Raw genomic sequence first — 18,981 nt, forward strand, 5'->3', positions numbered from 1 at the left:
GTCACCTGTTTTAAGTCTCTTTAGTTTATGGTTAACAACAAAAACAGCAGAAGAAGAACACTCCACTAAAGTTGGTTTTAGTCTATTTTTTATATATTAGTGGATCTATGCTCTTTAAACGTCTTGATTCCGTCTCATGCACCAACCCCATTTCTTTATTTCCCCATAAACCCCAAACAAACTACGGACTGCCGAGTGTTTCTGCATGGTGCGTTCACTGAACTCCTGACATTAGCAGCAAAACGAAGCTTGTCAGAGAAAATGTTGATTGTATAAAAATGATAAAATCATAGTAACGGACCGAGTTGGGCCTAGTGGTTGTTTGGGTCCGCTAATGTCCTGAGTTCAGTGAACGCACCATTCACAGATTCTCGTCTGCTCTGAATTCTGTCAATCAACTTGTTTGTTCAAAGGTTTTAGGGAAATAAAGGGAGGAGGGCATTTGAGGAGAGTAGATCCACCAATAAAATAGACTAAAAAACAACTTTCGTGGAGTGATTTTCTTTTTATGTTGTTAACCACAAAATAAAAAGACTTAAAACAGGTGAAGTCTCAGCATCTCAGTGCAGGAAAGGGAGAGGGGGACGTTTATTTCTTGGTTTTTGATTATCTCGTTATCACAAGAAAACAAGAAAAATAAATAAAAGTGAGGCAGGCCGTTTTCTGTACTCATGAGACTTGGCAGGTCAGATGGCTGGACCAGGAGAAGAAAACTCCAGTCTGCTTTGAACAGAAAAGTAATGGGAAATGTAAGATCCAGGAATTCTGCTCCTATATGCATATCTAGGCCTTAAAAACATCCTCACAAACCCAGATTTAATAGAACCTAATATTCTATTAAACATGCATGCACTAATGAAGAAAAGAATGCTGGAAAACATTCTTTAAACCTTCTGATGATTTTCCAGACGACTCGTTTGATTATCCAGTGTTGACATTAAACTAAATATGGATAGTTGTGTTTGGAAACCATGTGATTAGTCTGGGTGAATGGAAGGAGCCGATTTGCTGGAGGACTGAAAATCAAAGTGAGGATATTGTTCTCATCTTAGTGTTTCCTGATGAAATGAGCTGCTAAAATCTTCAAACCTAGAGGAGGAGAGGAGGAGGAGAGGATCTCAGGACTTCCCCTGTCTGTGTTTGGGGGTTTAATCTAGATCTGTTTGTGTCAGAGGGGAGCCGTCTTTAGCACTGAGACTGACAGCGAAACTCCTCAGAACTTCCTAGCTGCACTGTCGAGCAGATGTTTCAGTCGCTGCCTCGGATGCGATCTCTTCTGAACATCCGGCGCGGCGTTCCTCCGGCAGACCTCCAACCATCTGCACGGACTGTAGCTACACCTCGCTCTCCTCCACCTACACGGTCCGACGTGGCATTCACTCTCACCGTCGTCAAGGTAATCCCGGCTCGGTGAGGATGTGGTTACTATGGAGACGTGGTTTTAACGATGACCTGGACTGATGACTGGTTTTCAGACGGAAATAGAAATGAGCTGTAATTGCTGCAGAGTTCTGTGGATTTGAAGTAGAGCAGAGAATGAAGCGAACAGGGAAATGCAGTCACTAACAGAAGAGTTCACTCTGTTGCTAATGATGCACTCCATTATACAACTACTACACCTTATACAAGTCACTTTTCATCTTCTCAGGCTTAGCTTGATGCCTTTTTCACAGCAGCAATCATTTCTCACCTTTTGCATGAAGCACTTTATGTCAGCCATCGTTCATATTTACCCTCTTCATGATGGATGATTTGTTGTTGGGAAAACTGCTGACATTTAACAACAGACTGCCTTTAATGAAGTTTTAAAGGGAAGAAAGAGTTTCCTAAAGTGCAGTTTTAAAACATGGGTTCTGAAAATCAAGATTCTTTTTTAAACTTGAATAAAATGAAAACCGATAGAATTTGCAATTATAAAAGCCAGTACTTTGCTAAACGTTTTAAAGGAGAAATTTGAACGTCATACGCTCAAAAATGAGCTTTTGTCTAATGTAATACGTTTGTGTGCATTTCTTCCCAGAGTTTAGTCTGTTGCTGTTTTCCTGTGTGCCTTTGAACCGATTCACAAATACTTTACACATTTCAATTACCCAGTCAGGTTCAAAATGTTCAGATGGTTTTGTAAACGTGGAGTTTGTGTAGAACTCCATGAACTGATCATTTTTCCTGTTAATACCGAAACCACAAAAGGGAATTTCCACTGCAAAATATCAATAGTTGTTACAAAGTTTTTTTGTTTGTTTGTTTGTTTTTTTTTTAATAGAAATTATTAATTGATAAGATTTTATTTAAGACAAGTCCTTCCTGTAGTTGGTGCAACACCAACTTTTCAAAAATAAATCAGTATTTAAACAGTTTACATAAAAATGTTAAAACTAAAGGGAAGTCTAAATTTAAGCTCCGCCTTCTTTGCCTGGACAGCACTCCCGTTCATCAGTTCAGTGTTCTCACGTTTGATTTTTGCAGTGTCATGTCATGACTGAGCACTTCTTTGAACCGAGTTAGAACCAGACTCAGGAGGAACGGACGGTTTCAGAACTCTGCTACTTCCAGCCTCCAGGAGGCGACAAAGATAACTTTTGGTCTGGGAATCTGAGGATCTTTCCAAACCATCTGGATCTGTTTTTAGCTGCTTTTTCACAGCTTATATTGTACAGACAAAGAATAAACAAGCAGATGAATCAGGACTGCTTTTTTTTCTGATGCATGTTTTGATATTCACAGAGATGTATTTGTGCAGCATAAAATAAATTTATAGTTAAATCTGCATATCTTGTCTTTTTTTTTTACTGACTCTGAAATTAACGTTTTATACAAAAACAACCATGTAATTTCAATCCTGGAAAAGTTGGGACAATTTTTAACTAAAATCCAATGAAAACAGACTTTTAAATCTGTTAAATAATTTCTTCACAGCAGAGCATGTATAAAAAAGCAAGGACTAAATTCCATTTTTTGCCACTTTCTTTCTCACCAACAAACATGTATCATAAGCTCACACACATCAATCCTTTTGCATCTTTGATAACATCGTTGTGACCAAAATCTAACCAAATTCTGCAACGTGTCATAATGAACAATATCTATATCCCAAAAAATGACATTTTATATGTTTGATATGTTTTTGTGTGTATTTACAAAGGGGCAAAACGTCTTTAATTCCCCCCCAAAAATTAATTATCTGTCAATGTTTTAATGTCATGGGCTTTACAGTTTGATGAAGGCAGGGTCTTTTATTCCTGGCCTGTTAGTGCATAACCTAAAGGGTAACACAACATGACAGTTGAAAAAAAACCCAAAATGACGTGAGACTTGCACCAATCGACCAATAGCAAAATTACACACAGTTTCAACCTGTAGGGGGCAGCACACAGACAATTTTAGACACATTTTTCAGGAATTAAACAAGTTTATTTTAAATTGTCAAAAATGTGGCAACAGACAGCACTTTTAAAGCCCAATTTAAAGATGTCAACAGCCAAAAAAAGATAAATTTAGTGTTTGGCTACCCTTAAGCTTTACTCTGTTATGTTAAATATATCTCCATTCACCTGCAGGCATTGTCATCTGTTCAGAGCTGATTTATATTCAGTAAGTGTCACTTTGATTACATGGTGGGACAGAGTTCTATCTTGTTTGATGTCAGGAATTAAAGAAGCAGGACGGCTTCAGCTTGAGGAATTTGTCATAAGTTCTGATCTTTTCTGCCATGTTGATCTCTCAGTTGCGCTGGAATGTGGTGGTTGCCACAGCAGGAGCAGCGAGGCGGCTCTCGACCAGCAGAGGTGGTTTTACTGCAGATTACACTCAGACAAACCCAGCAGCTTTGAGGAGCTCCTCACATGCTAAAGACATGCAGGGCCGTTAGAAAGCTGTTCTACATTGAATAGTCTGGAGTGAACAGAGTCCTCCTGTAGGACAGTCTGGTGGAGCTTCTTACTGGTGATCTGCTCTCAAACCCAGACCGGCTTCTCCCGGCACTGCTGACGAGTGTTATCTGAAGGAAGTGCTGCGCAGCGCATCTCTATGGTGACGAGGCCAAGTACCCAGAGATCAGCTGCTGCAGAAACACCAGTTGCTATGGCGACAGTCACGGATCAGCGTGTGAGTGGAAGGTGTGACGTCCAAAGTTAGAGTGCTGTCAGTCACGGTTGTCACAGTGATCTCCTGACGAGCGCGTCACAGAACCTGAAGGTTCCTGCCAACTCCCAGCAGCAGAAACGCTTTTAGCTTTATCTACTTCAGGAAATACAAAACGAATACGTCACAAAATGATAATACAGTAATAAGAGGAAGATGGAAAAGTCGGTCCTGATTGTTTCTACATCTGATTCACGTGATTCTCTCTGCATGTGCATGAAGGAAACAATACAGACGATCTAAAAATATCAAGCTGTGGGCACAGATCTTTTCCTCATCCTGAAGAGATTTGCCCTCTCTAGCATTTGTAAGAAAGATCAGGTTTTAGAGGAGACAGGAACAAAGTAATAGGCTCCCAGTGGTGTATGTGACAATTTTACATGTCATGAAAAACAGGTTTTAGGTTAAATCAGCTGAAGGAAACTGGGAGAAAGTGTCAGACCTTGAATGTTGGGGTGTATTGAGACTGGAAAAGTCTGTTGGTTCAGACCGAGTCTGCTTTATTTGGTCCGGATCGAGACCTGAACCTTGCATTTGGTCTGTATTCAGACTGGTGTCAACTGGACGTTTCCGTTTTCCTCTCGCACTTTTAAAGTTACGTAAAGACTCTGGCGGAGCCGTAATGCTGGCCATGGGAGCCCGGGGTAAAAATCTCTTCAGTTATTTTCCAGGGATTACAAGGTCAGGGCAACTGGAAGAAGTCTTACGCTTTGCGATGCTTATCAGGATAGTCCACGTATTCAAACGTTATATTTCGCTGACCAGTTTTGAGTGTCTGTGTGAACGTCAGGTTTAGCACATTTTACTGCTGCTTTGGTAAGGTGGAGGCATGCTGCAAAACAGTTACTGAGAAGATGCTAACTAAGAAGGTAAACTGATGAGTGTCTATGACTAGGACTGTAACAAGTACCCGGATACTCGCGATCTGCTCCCGAAAATTCGAGTACAAATATTTGCGACGTCCAAGATCGCTGATTCATCATCTTTATAAATATAGTAGAGTGTAGTAAAATATTATCACATGCCCGGCTACGGTGGCCATTTTGGCTCAGTTTTTCTGCTTGAAGCACGGAGCGTATTCAGATTGAGGCAATGCATTCTTATTCCAAAGTCGTCACATTTTGACGTTTGGTTAAGGACCCTTTGCGTCAAAAATTGGCTGTTCCAATTAAATCAAAGATGCCCAACCAGGCGGCAAACCAGTACCAGTTCGGTACTGCACCGGTATCCTAACTTAACCCAGTACCGGATATAGATCAGGCTAGGGTTAGGGTACCAATACCAGTCATGTCCTGGGGGTCCGTTTGCGTCTGGTACCGTGTCCTACAAAATGACTGGACTCCTGAGGGGTCAGACTGACCAGGGGTCGGACGTAGACCATAGACCACCACCTCAAAAGATGGGTTCGAAAGTGGCTCCTGGTCACGGATCAGGATCCGCTTGGGTGTATTCAGACTGAAACTTTGTTCTGGATTATCAGGGGAAACAAACTTTGGTTCACTTTAATCAAACCAAATGTGTCCACTCTGAATACACACCTACATATTTTGATTTTTCTCCCAAATTTTGTGATTGTTTGTATTGAGATTTCTAATGTTTGTGACTTCTCAGCCAATAAGTCGACAAAGTCAGGATCACTGAATGTCTTAAATGGAAATGCATAGGTTGCATAAATGAAAGAATTCCTCCACACTGCAGGTCAAGAGACTTTATTATTATTTTATTTCAACTTTGACAGAGAATAAAGACCTGGGAGAAGCCTCACAATCACTGAAAATAAAATAATCATAAAAATGTTAAGTAAAGCAAAGTTTAGGCTGGAAAACATTACAAAATAAACACTTTGTTTAAAATATAATGATTTTTGGGACAAATCTTAATTACATTTGAGTTGTTCTTTCAATACTATATACTGTATTTCTAAGACTGCATGATGATAAGTGAATGTAGATGAAGTCATTTGCACTAAAAATTCTCTTATAGATACACTAAGATGTTCAATCTCACTTAGATCCACAAATGATGAACCAAACCCCCCCCAAAAAAATCTTTTTTAAAACCTTTAGTTTTTAAACTCATATTTAGCTGTTATTCACTAAATTAGCTAATTACAAACTTCTACCAACTGCAGATTTCAAGGAAGTTATCACAGGGGCAAAAGCACCACAGATGGTACAGATTCAGTAGAAAAACATCTCAGAAATATCAGGGCTGTAGTATCATGAACGTTTAAGGTCTAAGAAAGACTTTTCTAAAATGTAAAGGTGGACAGAGGCTCTTCAATCAGTGCATAAAAAGATTATGAAAAACTTTGTCCAGTAAAATCAAAGGATGTGTCATTCTTATCATTTATACTCAATAAAATAATAAAAATATATATTAAAAAAATAAATAAAGATGAAGAAATCCCTGTATGTCAGGGACAAAACTGAAGATGACTGTGTTCTATAAGTCAGAGACCCCTGCTGGCAGATCTGCAGATAAAACACTAAAGCAAAACACTAAAGCTTTACCTCGTCTATGTATCTTGTGTAACAAAGAAGCCATATTTGAACATCAACCAGAAGCCACGTCGTATCCTGTGAGTCAAAACTTATTTAAAAAGATTGTCTCTACTTCAGGTTTGTCAGTCATCAAAGATTAAGAGAACATTTCACATGATTAGTGTTGAGATGAAAAGCCAGCATCTCTGCTGGTGAGAACTGTATGTTTAGAACAGAATGCTGAGAGGCAGATGACGCAAAAAGAACCCCTCCCCAACCAGGAAGGCCAGTGTGGGGCCCAGTTCGGTTTGTCCACAGTTTCCATGGTGGCCCCCACCTTTGTTTGTCTATGTTGGCTTAAGTGGACACTCAGTGAGCTGGCTCACAATGCTAGTCAGTCGCCTGGTGGACACCGGAGCGAGCTCCACTGCCCTAGGGCCGGCAGAGCAATTGAGTGCCGTGCCAAGAGGCCAGCAGAGTAAGCGAGTGCCGCACCCAATGGCCAGCAGAGCAAGCAACTGCCAATCCCAGGTTCGGCAGAGCAATTGAGTGCCATGCCAAGAAGCCAGCAGAGAAATTGAGTGGGGTGCCTAGAGGCCGGCAGAGCAAGCGAGTCCTGCGCCTAGGGGCCGGCAGAGCAAGCGTGTGCTGTGACATAGGGTCAGCGGAGCAAAGAAGTGCCACACCCAAGGGCCAGCAGAGCAAGTAAACGCCATGCCCAGGGTCGGCAGAGCAAGTGGGTGCCGCGCCCAGGGGCCAGCGGAACAAGCGAGTGTTGCGCCCAGGGGCCGGCGGAGCAAGTGAGTGCCACACCTAGGGGTCAGCGGAGCAAGCGAATGCTGTGCCCAGGGGCAGGCGGCACAAGCAAGTGCTGTGCCCAGGGGACAGCTGAACAAGTGAGTGCCGTGCCATGGGCCGGCAGACTTATCAGGGTTTGCGCCCAGGCTGCCAGTCCCTTGGCACCATAGCCAATGTTGGCAAACACAAGAGGGGCCACCATGGAAACTGTGGACAAACCCAACTTGGGCCCACACTTCTGACCACTTTTAAACCATATGGGGCCCACTTGGCCTTGCTGGCTGGGTTAAGACCACGTACGTTTAATCATGGACCTTCTATCCTCAACTTAAAGTGTAAAACCACACTCAGCTTCAATAAAACAACACAGCTTCTACCTTAAAGAGTGTCTGTTGAAGCTTTTTTGAATAAAAGGGGACCACAAACTCCTCAGCTGCTGGAAACTTCTATCCATTTTTGAAGTCTTAAGTTTTGAAAAGTAAATGTGATACTACATCACATCACAGTAAGCATTTTCTATATCACAAATACAATCTTTTTCAAGCATTTTATTTTTGTCTGCCCTGATTTACAACAATTGGAATAAAAAAAACTCAGAAATTGATTTTTAGGCTTAATTTTCTTTATATATGACTCCCATCATGAGAAAAATGCCACAAGAACATGTTAAAAACATTAAAAACTAAATTTTCATCAAAGTGTGTGTTTTAAGTATTTCACAAACAATCTATTTGAAAGGAGTTCATTAAGTTCATCAAAGTGAAATTTCTCCAAACATTTGACATCAATGTGCTAAATTGTAAATTGCTGTAAATACATTTTTGGTGATTTAACTTAATTTATTTTTATTGAATGACAAAAAAATACAAATTTTTGCTCAAATTGGGGTTTAAAACCAGAACATTCACAGTCTAAAGTGACAACACTGAAGGCTGGACTCTCGCAAACATTTGATAATCTGCTTCTATCACATGAGTCATCTCTAAATATGAACTCTTTCTGAGTATGTGCAGAAGTTAAACACCCACTGGTTCTCGCTCAAGCTGGTCAGCCGTCCTGCCTGCCTGTTCCTTCTTGCTCACGGGGCATTGAAAGGAAAAACACAGGAACTGGTGTTAGAAAACGTGTGATAAGACTTTTGTTTTGTTCTTAACTCTGTAAAAAATCACACTTACTTTCTTTCACACAGGAATTAAGAAATCACAGTTGCATTAAATGTCTTTAGAATAACTTATTTCCCTTTTTTGTGAGTGTCTTTGGTGTTGAAGAAGCTGTTGATGGAGTTCCTGCCCACCACAGAAACTATCACCAGCAGTAGTTTTATTGGAATTCAGCTTCATAAAGCAGCTTCATCATTAGATCTGTGGGATCCTCTGGATGGAATACCAATGCACATGTGGTCAGGGGGGTGAACTGTGTTTTCCACACCATACGGTGCACTAAAAAAGCCTTATATATATATATATATATATATATATATATATATAAAAGCATTGTGCCTTACAATTTGGGTGTCAAATATATGGATTCGTTTTGGTAGAGGATACTGTGGTTGAAGAGATTTAGAGATGTCAAAATGTCTGTTTATTTGTGTTGCAAACAAGGTTTGTGTGTTACTGTAAATATGCTGATGAGGCTAACGTGTAACAATGTTGGATTGTTTTTTTAACTCATTGCTAACAAGGTTGGAAGTTAGAATTGTTACGATAACACTTGTTTTAGTGATATCACTCTGATTTACGCGTGTTGCGAACAAGGTTGGGGTTACAGATATTGTGAATACGCTAAGACGGCTAATGCTTCCAATGCTTCTAATGTGGCTAACATGTAGCACGTTACAAACAAGTTCTAGAATTACTGGGAACACAGTTAATAAAGTCCAACTGACTGATAGACTTCTGTCTGGCTCTTCCTCGCTTAATGTGCCTTATGGTGCATTCACACCAGACGCCAGAAGTCCCTCCCTCTGCCGGAGCTGGCCGCAAGAAAACAGAACCCCCAGTTTTAAGCTTTTGACCTTTTTTCCCTTTGACATATCGTAACTGCTTTGAGATCAGCTGATTCACAGAGAAAAAAACAGCATTTTAACCAACTTTTTCTCCGGAGGTAAACAGGTATAGTTATACAAATCTGAACACTTGTTAGTATTGACTTGAAAGAAGTAAAACGATTAACGTCCTCTGTCCCATTTGAATCTCATCTTGCAGACTAAAGTGTTAGACAGTTTATTTATTTAAAATATTAAAAGTGACAAAGCCTGAAAAGTTATTAAAATATAATTTCTGAAAGGGTTTCCTAAAGTTTAGGAAATTTCCGTTTACGCAACCGGCTAAAGTTTCTGCGTCCAACTAGACATTTTTTCCATGCCATCTTGCATGTGATCAGAGGCCAATCCCGGCAACCCCACAAGAAAATAAAAAAAAGGATGAAAGTAGGGCGAAAATCCTCACATTGAGTCGCCATCTTGAATCTCCTCTTTGATCTAGTCACTAAAAACGTCCCGTACCAAAGTCCAGTCCCTGTTTGGTTGACACGCAGTGCCCGCCCCCCGTGTCAGATCGGGTTTTTACATTGACTTAACATTGAAATTTGATGCCTCCACCGCGCCTGCCACGTCCGATGTGATCGAACAATCAACCTTCAGTGCACCGTATATAGATGTTTGTATATGGACCATTCATCATAATCCAGTGCGCCCTTTAGTGCAAAAATACAGTATGCATCTTTTTTTCTTTTTTTTCCCACCATTTGTGCAGTAGCATGCTTGGTTTTAGTGTAGAGGTCCACGAATGGACTGCAGGTGTATCAGGATGGTTCTGAAAAGCAACAAATCCTAATCGGGTAAAGAAAACAGAAAATAATATAAACTAGATTAAAAATATACTTCTACATCATACAATGATTGTTTCTCTACCTTCCGCATACCTAAAATATACAATATCTTTGGTCAAACAGTACTGACAAGTTAGTATCAAATTTTCTTTTTTTACATACACACACACACGGTTTAGAAAAAGAAATCCTTAAATATATTTGTTGTTCTTTCAAATTCCTCCCCAAGATTCATTTAACTTTTTCCTCTATCCATTAGAAATATGAAAATAAACAGAGTCTATTTTACAGAACTGCATTGAAGAGTTTCAGAACATTGTTACACTACAGTATTTCACTCTGATAAACGTTTTTGACTTTGCGCTGCCTGCTTCTGTCAGTCACATGTTTTCCATCTAGTCAATGGATACCTGTGTGACCAGTTTATGAGGTTTCACCATCTATTTATTGATCTGAACTCAATAGATGTATTTATCAATGATTTACAGTGGATTGAAAAGTGTTCATACCATGTTATAAGTTTGCATCAATGATATTTGTGCAGAGTTTTATCAGTCAACAAAACTGTTCCACAGGTGACTAGTTTCAGTTTTACAACTATTTACATGCCAGCTTTTGTCCTGTTGGAAAGAATCAAAATGATATAGGATTATAGTTAATAAAAAAAAAAAACAAAAAAAACGTTTTTTTTAGTGCATTACAAAAATATCATTGCTTTCGTAAAAATCCTGTGATATTGGTTAGAAGTTTTTTTTCTTCTTTTCATTTTGAAAATTTTAATTAATTTAGGTTCGTCCCAATGGATGCGTTGTTTCAGTTTGATGGTGAAGGTGTTGTATCTCCACCTTCAAACATGATTTACTCACAAGACTGTCATGTTAGTGTTCCTCAAAAGAATAAATAGGAACCTTATCAAAATATCTATAAAATGATGAAATGCAACCTGGTTACAGTTTGTCCTTCGGCATAACAAAATATTGGGTGTAAAAAAATATATATGCAGATGTCTCTAGAATCAGAGGTAGGGACTCGAGTTACATGACTTGGACTCGAGTCAGACTCGAGTCGTGAATTTTATGACTTTAGACTAGACATGGACTTTCAAAGCTCTGACTCGTGACTTGACGTGGACTTTAATATCCACAACCCGTGACTTGCCTCTGACTTTAATATCTGTAACTCGTGACTTGACTCGGACTTTAATATCCATAACTCGTGACTAGACTCAGACTTTAATATCCATACCCGTGACTAGACTCAGACGTCAATATCCATATCTTGTGACTTGACTCGAACTTAAATATCTAGAACTCATGGCTTGACTCAGACTTTAATATCTATAACTCGTGACTTGAATCTGATTTTAATATCTATAACTTGTGACTTGACTTGGACTTTAATATCCATAACTTGTGACTGGACTTGGACTTTAATAACTGTAACTTGTGACATGACTTAGATTTTAATATTAATAACTTGTGACTTGACTCAAACTTTAATATCTATCACTCATGACTTGACTCAGACTTTAATATCCATAATTTGTGACTTGACTCAAACTTCATTATCTATAGCTCGTGACTTGAGTCAAACTTTAATATCTATACCTCGTGACTTGACTCGAACAATAATATTTATAGCTCGTGACTTGACTTGGACTTTAATATCCATAACTCATGTTTTGACTCAGACTTTAATATCCATAACTCGTGACTTGACTCAGACATTAATATCCATAACTTGTGACGTGACGCGAACTCTAATATCTATAGCTCGTGACTTGACTCGAAGTTTAATATCTATAGCTCGTGACTTGACTCAAACTTTAATATTTATAGCTCATGACTTGACTTGGACTTTAATATCCATTACTCGTGACTTGACTTCAACTTCAAACCTCTGACTTGAAAAGACTTGCAACCAATCAAATTACATAAAAACATTAACTGTTAATAACATGTCTGTGTTAACTGAGTTACTATTGGGTCTGTTAGGTGGTGGTATCCTTGCACACAAAGAGTAAACTAACAGAAGAAGAAGAAAACATTTACACAAGTGCAGTATGTATTGGGCCACCAGTGCGTTGGATCATGAAGTCCAGATGCATATCTTTTTTTTTTAAATAAACTTTTCTATTATTGTAAACATTCTAACAAGCAATTATTAGTGTTAACATCTCAAGAGAAACTCTTGTGCTGTAAAATGCTTTAGTAGAGGTAGACGCATTTTGCCCATGCAGGGACCGATCGGGTAGCTGTTACAGATCGGCTTGTGACGGTACTTTTTAAAATGTATTAGCTTAGCTGGTAAGTAGGTCAGTGCTTCCCAGTTCAGGTCTCCAGCCTGAATGTTTTACTGTTTCCTCACAGCTGATTCAGCCCAGAGGCTCTGCAGAGACATGAAAACCAGTCGGTTATTTCCACCAGGAACGTGGAGTTCTTCATCCTGGTTTGTGATCCTCCCACTTCATTCATCTGAATGTTTTATCTGACTACAATACCATAAAGACTAACTGCTTCCTACGGTCTATGCTGCAGTGACGACTGCAGGAGGACGGTGTGTTTGATCCATAATGACCACATGCAAAGTCAGTGTTTTATGTAGCTTCATCTCTTCCAAAGAATCTCATAACTTTGAACATTGTATCTGACCGCAATTTTACAGGCCACACTCTAGTGCCATTTTTTTTCTTTCTTGTAAAGCATGTTTTTTCTATATTGCATTGATCATTGCACTCTAGAATGTAATCACCCCACCAACTTAAATACACTTTTTAGCTAACGTTAAAGACACAGGTGGACATTTGAGAGCAGTTAGAAGTTCATGACTGCTGTTTACAACCGAAACCCTGAAAAAACGAAGGGCATTTTTAGAGCAAGTGGTGTCTGAAATAGTTTTTTTAAGATCCCACCCTCCTATGCGGAGGGATTCGTCGCGAGAGTAAACCGCGTCGTGCTGTGCCGTGGAAGAGAAGTGGTTTCTTCTCGTGGGTGCGCTCTAAAGCACAGAAGTTTACATTTACATGTAAGTAATGACTTTTTGTTGTACCATGACCTTTTCAAAGTTATAAAACCAATGTTGTTAGGTATATTTGTGCGCTGGAGGCAACGCGCTAAAGCTAGCTGACCGGTGACTATTGTTGACGTCATCAAATGAAAGCAACTTCCGAAATATAAAACACTCTCAATTTGGAGGGCCACATGAAGGGGAAGGGAGAAGAGAAGAATTCAGATTGGGCTTCTTGATCCCACACTTTCTTCTTTCTTCGCTGCCTCCCTTTTTATTCTTTTGTGTGCATCTCTGTCATCAAAACACTCACATCACCACATGTTTCAACCAGTCAGTTCAGTAGCTGCAGAACTGAGTGTGAAAGTGATTTGTTGATAGTCAGCTTGTCTTCTGTCTATCCCACTATTTTTCTTATCTGATTACAGCTAAAGCTAAAAACCGGACAAACGGACGTTTGTTTAGTTTACGTCTTAGGTCTGTTGGTTTGGTGTAGGAAAAAAATCATACTGGAATTGACCAGAATTCAACATATAAAACCTACAATTATTTACAGAGTTGCTGGTTCATGTCCCACACCAGAAATTAAGTTTATTGCTCATTATGTTTTCACAATGAGAATGCTTTGTCATGCTTGACCTAAAAGGACCAAAACCTTTATCTGTCAAGTCAGCTGTTTTGTTCAGATGAATAAAAGTCTGATCAAATCACCTTTGTTGAAATTTTTCATTAAATATGCTAATATTTTAATTCAGGGTAGGTTTAAGCTGGGGTTGTGTGCAGTGAAACATGCATTTTCAGACATTCATAGGGGTATTATCACATTTTAAGATATGGTCACTAAATACAGGTGGACTGAAACTGTTCCAAAAGTTATGGGCATAGGAATAAACTCATGTCATTGGTTCTTGATGATTCATTAAAAGATTTCCTCCACTGAAGCTGTTCAAGACTCGACAGTTAAACCTCTAAAGGTCAAAAAGCTGAGCTGGTGAGTCTCTTGATAGGCTGACGCCTTGTGTATTCACACATGCCAGCTCTGTGGGACAAGATTAATAAGAATGTCTCAGGAGGAACCCAAGACAAAAATGACTAAAGAGGATAAAACTGTGAGGAATCTGCATCTCAGAGGAGACTGTAACGGTTTGATCATGGAGGACTCCTTCAACAAGAGAGCAGAGCCAACAGTTGCCTGTTTTTACCGATATTTTTTAAGGTTTTATGCAACAAAGACATACGCAAAGGCAGTAAACAAGTTTTTCCACAAAGCGAAGTCACTTGTGTGACATTGAGTCACGGGCGGTTTGAAGTGTGAAGGAATCCCTGCAGATCCTCACTCCGTCAACTGATACTGACGTGCAGAAAGTCTCCTGTGAAGCAGCCTTTCTATTTGAGGCTTGTAAAGTTGAAAAGCGTTTTCTAGCCTTTTGTTTAATGGTTTGTTCCATCTGGACTTCATTTGATCACAACCTCAGGTCAGCCAGTCAGCTAAAAGTCTGTCACAGATCCAGGTTCACTAACATTTTAATAGAAACCTACTTTACATGTGTTTGCAAAACAAATACTTTGCTTATTGTTATCATTACTTGCCTTAAAAACATCAGTATGAATGCGTTGGTCATGGGATGACGAGTCGTATAACTGCCATGCTTGCCTCAACCTCTTACTTTTCTTTAAAAACGTTTTTCAATATCCTTTTATTTGCATAAAAACTCATAGGATTTATTTTATGAGTTAAATTCAGGAGTCTGACACTATCCTGCTACAGACCTAAAGTTTTTGGTGCCGTTCAAACAAAAACTAGGTCTGTTCATTACTCTTCACTGGGGCCAATTTGTGTGTCTGCTCTCTTTCTAAATGTGATTATTGCAGATATGAATTTGAATCTCTTTTTTAATTTAATACAGATGGTCCGATGTTTTTTTTCTGTCATTTGGACCTCAGCTGGTCGCACAGCAGATGTCCACCCTAACTAGGGGTAGTTTCGCAGCAGGTTTGTTTCAATTTGTCCATTGATAGTGATTTACTCTTCTCTTCAATTGCCCAACTTCCTGCTTCTTAGCAATGATACCCAAAGATTTTTCATTGTGGTCTGTGCATCATGTATAAAGACTCCCTTTATAGTGATTTGACCAGTTCAAAGGATCTTCAAAGAATTGAAAAACAGAAAAATTGGAATTTTGTCATAAAAATGGCTAATTCTATTTTTTTGTTTGAGTTCATGTTTTTCTAACCAGATGTATATTGTGCCCCAATACGTCTTTGCTTACAAATCAGTAGCAGTTTCTAAATAAACTGAAGTGAACAGTGCCTGTAATTATTCAACTTTAAGTTGATAAAAACTTTTACTTTGTTTCAATCCCTGGTCTATTTTCCTGTAAATGCTGTGTATGGTACAGCTAAAGTACCAGTCTGAGTGGTGAAATGTCTCAAGAAGAAAAGACAAGAAGTCCAGATACTCTAAGAAAATGTCACTTAGTTGAATGAAAATCTTCAATGACTTCTACATTCTCTATCAAACCTTCAATATAATAAATGCAGATTTTTTCCCTCCTTGAACAGAATGAGATGTTACTGATAAAGTCAGTGGTTTTACATCAGTGGATCAACGGTATGTATGATTTTACACAAATATATATTGTTTAAATCCCATAATCATAGCAATCAAAGAAAATAATTGATATTTATGGATTTGATCAGAACAATTTAGTGTAGACTCACTAGACCTTCCTGAACAATTTTGATGTTGTGTGACATCATCATTTAGGGAACAATACTTTGATGAATCTGGACTTTTGAGACTGCAAATGTTTGTCATATTTATAAATAAAAACGTTTTTGAGTTCGGGTTCAAACAGACACATATCCTGTAGGCTGTAGACAGATGTTACCTTCAAAAATGTAACTATGAGTTGGATTGAAACAGCTTTGATTGTTTGGTAGCATTAGATTCCCTGGTATGTATTTTCTTCAGTTCTGCTTCATTTCACTATTTTGTTTAAATGTTTTCTCTTTTTCATTTCCTCTCCTGAATAACAAAAGAGTATTGACAACCATCATCATCTGCAACCTATGCCATTACATGTCCATCATGCTGTGTAGACTGTAATATGACAGTAGTGTAACCAGGCAGGGGACAGGAGCCTCTTCACAGTTTAAACTTCTGGCATTGTGCTGAGATGTTGCATGCTTGGTTAGCTCCAGCTACAACAAACAAACCTTGTTGTGTGTGATGGTATTATTGCAAAGTGCAATGCAAACACATAAATGAATATTTCAGCCTCTGCAAAGAACTGATGTAAAACTTTTGTTAGACTGAGCTCTCATCAGACCGTAGTAACTGACAAAAGAGGGCTAGGACACAGCTGACTGTCACTCTCCACTCGTGTGCCATGTGTCAGCAGCTCCTCCACCGTTGTCCAGTCATCAAGCAACTTGCTGTTCCTCAGGCGGTTCTGCTTCATGTGGCTCAGCTCTAGTACCGTTTGAGAAGACAAAGGCCCCAGGCCTACCCCCATCTGTTCCTCTGCTACCCCTCTCCTCTCTCTTTGTTGCCGCGACAGAGCCAAGTGGCGCCTTCTCTCTGTTCGACTCCAGTACCGTCCCACGCGCCGACCATCATCCCCCTCCTCGTCCCCTTCTCTCGCCCCATTTCCCCGTACTTCTTCATCTGTTGTGACCTCGCTGCGTTCTCTAGCCAGTCGGTAAGCTCTGGCTTTGAGGAGTTGGTTCCTAACGGACTTCTGGTTGGACAGTCTAGAGCGGGGAGAGGGTGGAGATCGCGGACCCAGTTGCGGGGCTCCAAGAGTGCTGTAGCAAGGAACAGATGCATTTTTGGGTTTGTCTGTGCGACTTCCAAGAGTCTGAGAGCCTCGCCACTCTGGCATGCCACTGGAGCCAGATCCGGGACTCTTGGACAAAGAATCCTCATCTCTACTGCGGCTTGAGCTCCGGCTGTTTCTGAGCATGTTTTGATAGTTGGTGATACTGGTTCTGTCTATACTGAGGTGAGTTGTGGGATGAAAGTTACTGGGATAACTGGCCCTGCTCCTGGGCCCCATTGTGTTTTTAGTTGGGCCTGCACAAATGTTTTGCTGTACATTTCTCGGAGTGTTTGAATAGGTCATATCGGGGTGACTTGCCCTCCGGTGTCTCTGTGCTTCAGTCAGATCTGTTATTGTTCGACTCCTTCCTGGAGCTTCTATCGTCCTGCCTCCTCCTTGGAGCTGATGCTGCTGTTCCAACCACAGAGCCCTACGCTGGCAAGGCTCAGTCCGACAACCTGCAGACAGAGAGGCACAATAAAGCCCAAACAAAAAGATCTGAAGAATAAAAGCTTCCAGACATAGTTTCTAAGCACAGTCACAACAATCTGTAACAGCATAGTTGCTCGCCAGTCAAATCTTCAGGACAGGCTCATATTGCCCATAACAAACTAGGTCTTGGTATAACCTACATGACCCATCAAGCAGGTGGCAGTATGCAACTTTTTGTTGATTTACCAAACAGAAAATAAATGGAGAATAGGAGTTTGAATAAACTCTACGGATAGTAAGATGGTCTATTTCACAAACAACTGCTGGAAAACTATGTCTCTTCTTGGTTTTTCAGTATAAAACATGGACTTTTTACCACTTTACTACAGCTTTTGACATCTCATCCAAGTTACACTCTGGCCTTGATGGTCGTCCTACATTTAAGGAAGGATTTCTGATAAACCAGCAGGATGCCGGCCCTCAAGGCCTGGATTTTGACACTCCTGGTGTAAACCATTGTTTCTCGAACCTTATCCTCGAGGAAGACTGTGTTGTATTTGTTTTAATCCTATCAAACACATTTTCCCTTTGGTTACTGTCATTATCAGGCCTCTGCAGAGCTTGATGATGCACAGAATCAGATGTGCACACTTGGAAAACATATGCAAGACAGTGTTCCCTGAGGACCAGGGTCAGGAAACACTAGTGTAAACAATTTTGAAATATGTTTGTTATTGACATTTCATCATATAATCAAAAACATTCTGAAACTGTGCACAATGTTTCATGGTTATTTTGGATCTTTGAATTTGGTATGAAATCACATTGTTGATGCTCATGAAGTGACAAATGAGCATAAGAATTGATTAGACTCACCGCTGGAGGGAGACGGTGGTGATAGGTGTCGTGGCAGAGTGGGACTCCTCTCCGCTCTGTGAAAGTGAACCACAGTGGTTGTGCTGTTACCAACGGAACACTGAGATGCCCGTGGTGCTGCACTGTGGATCATTGGGGTCGTTTCAGGGATGGACTCCAGATCCCAGCGTCCTCTCTGGTCTCGAGGGGAATGGCCTGAGCGAAGGTTGTGGGCTTGCCGTTGAGTGTGTCCATGAATCTTGTGCAGTCGTCTGTGTTCCCCGGTGCTGACGCTGTGAAAGCCAGAGTCACTGGGCTCTGAGGAAATCAGGGACTCTGAAGAGGAGGAGGAGCCCTGGGAGGAAGGGGTGTGGCCTGGCAAAGATGACATTGCATCTGTTTCAGCTTCAGAGAGTGCAACTCTGTGATGTGGGCTGTCAGGGCCACATCCCAAGCCACTGTCAAGCTCGCTGAGGGGAAGGTATCCCATGGGACGCTCAGACCTCCAGGCAGGATGATAGTTAGGCTAAAGACACATTTAAGAAAAGGTACAATCAATTCCCAAATCTAAGAAAAATGTGAGATAAATTGCTGAATACGGGTCCAAGACA

General features: G+C 40.2%; 2 protein-coding genes across 4 annotated transcripts in view; one reads left to right on the top strand and one right to left on the bottom strand.

The window, feature by feature from the left end:
- Nucleotides 1-2,767, top strand: part of snx21 (sorting nexin family member 21) — a gene marked incomplete in the record, with an annotated part of 11,732 nt that extends 8,965 nt beyond the window's left edge. Inside the window, 1 exon segment of the mRNA XM_024293049.2 lies at nt 184-2,767.
- Nucleotides 2,768-5,833: 3,066 nt separating this feature from the next.
- LOC112159279 overlaps nt 5,834-18,981 on the bottom strand; it is a 33,142-nt gene continuing 19,994 nt past the window's right edge. For all 3 annotated transcript variants that reach the window (XM_024293265.2, XM_036212881.1, XM_024293264.1), the window contains exons 5-6: nt 18,392-18,896; nt 5,834-17,541 (exon numbers count right to left, since the gene is read on the bottom strand). In XM_024293265.2, coding sequence (XP_024149033.1) covers nt 16,586-17,541; nt 18,392-18,896 — 1,461 coding nt within the window. In that variant the 3' untranslated portion in view covers nt 5,834-16,585. The remainder of the gene's footprint in view (nt 17,542-18,391; nt 18,897-18,981) is intronic.

Source organism: Oryzias melastigma, linkage group LG7, assembly GCF_002922805.2.
Source record: "Oryzias melastigma strain HK-1 linkage group LG7, ASM292280v2, whole genome shotgun sequence".
In the NCBI taxonomy this organism is placed as follows: domain Eukaryota; kingdom Metazoa; phylum Chordata; class Actinopteri; order Beloniformes; family Adrianichthyidae; genus Oryzias; species Oryzias melastigma.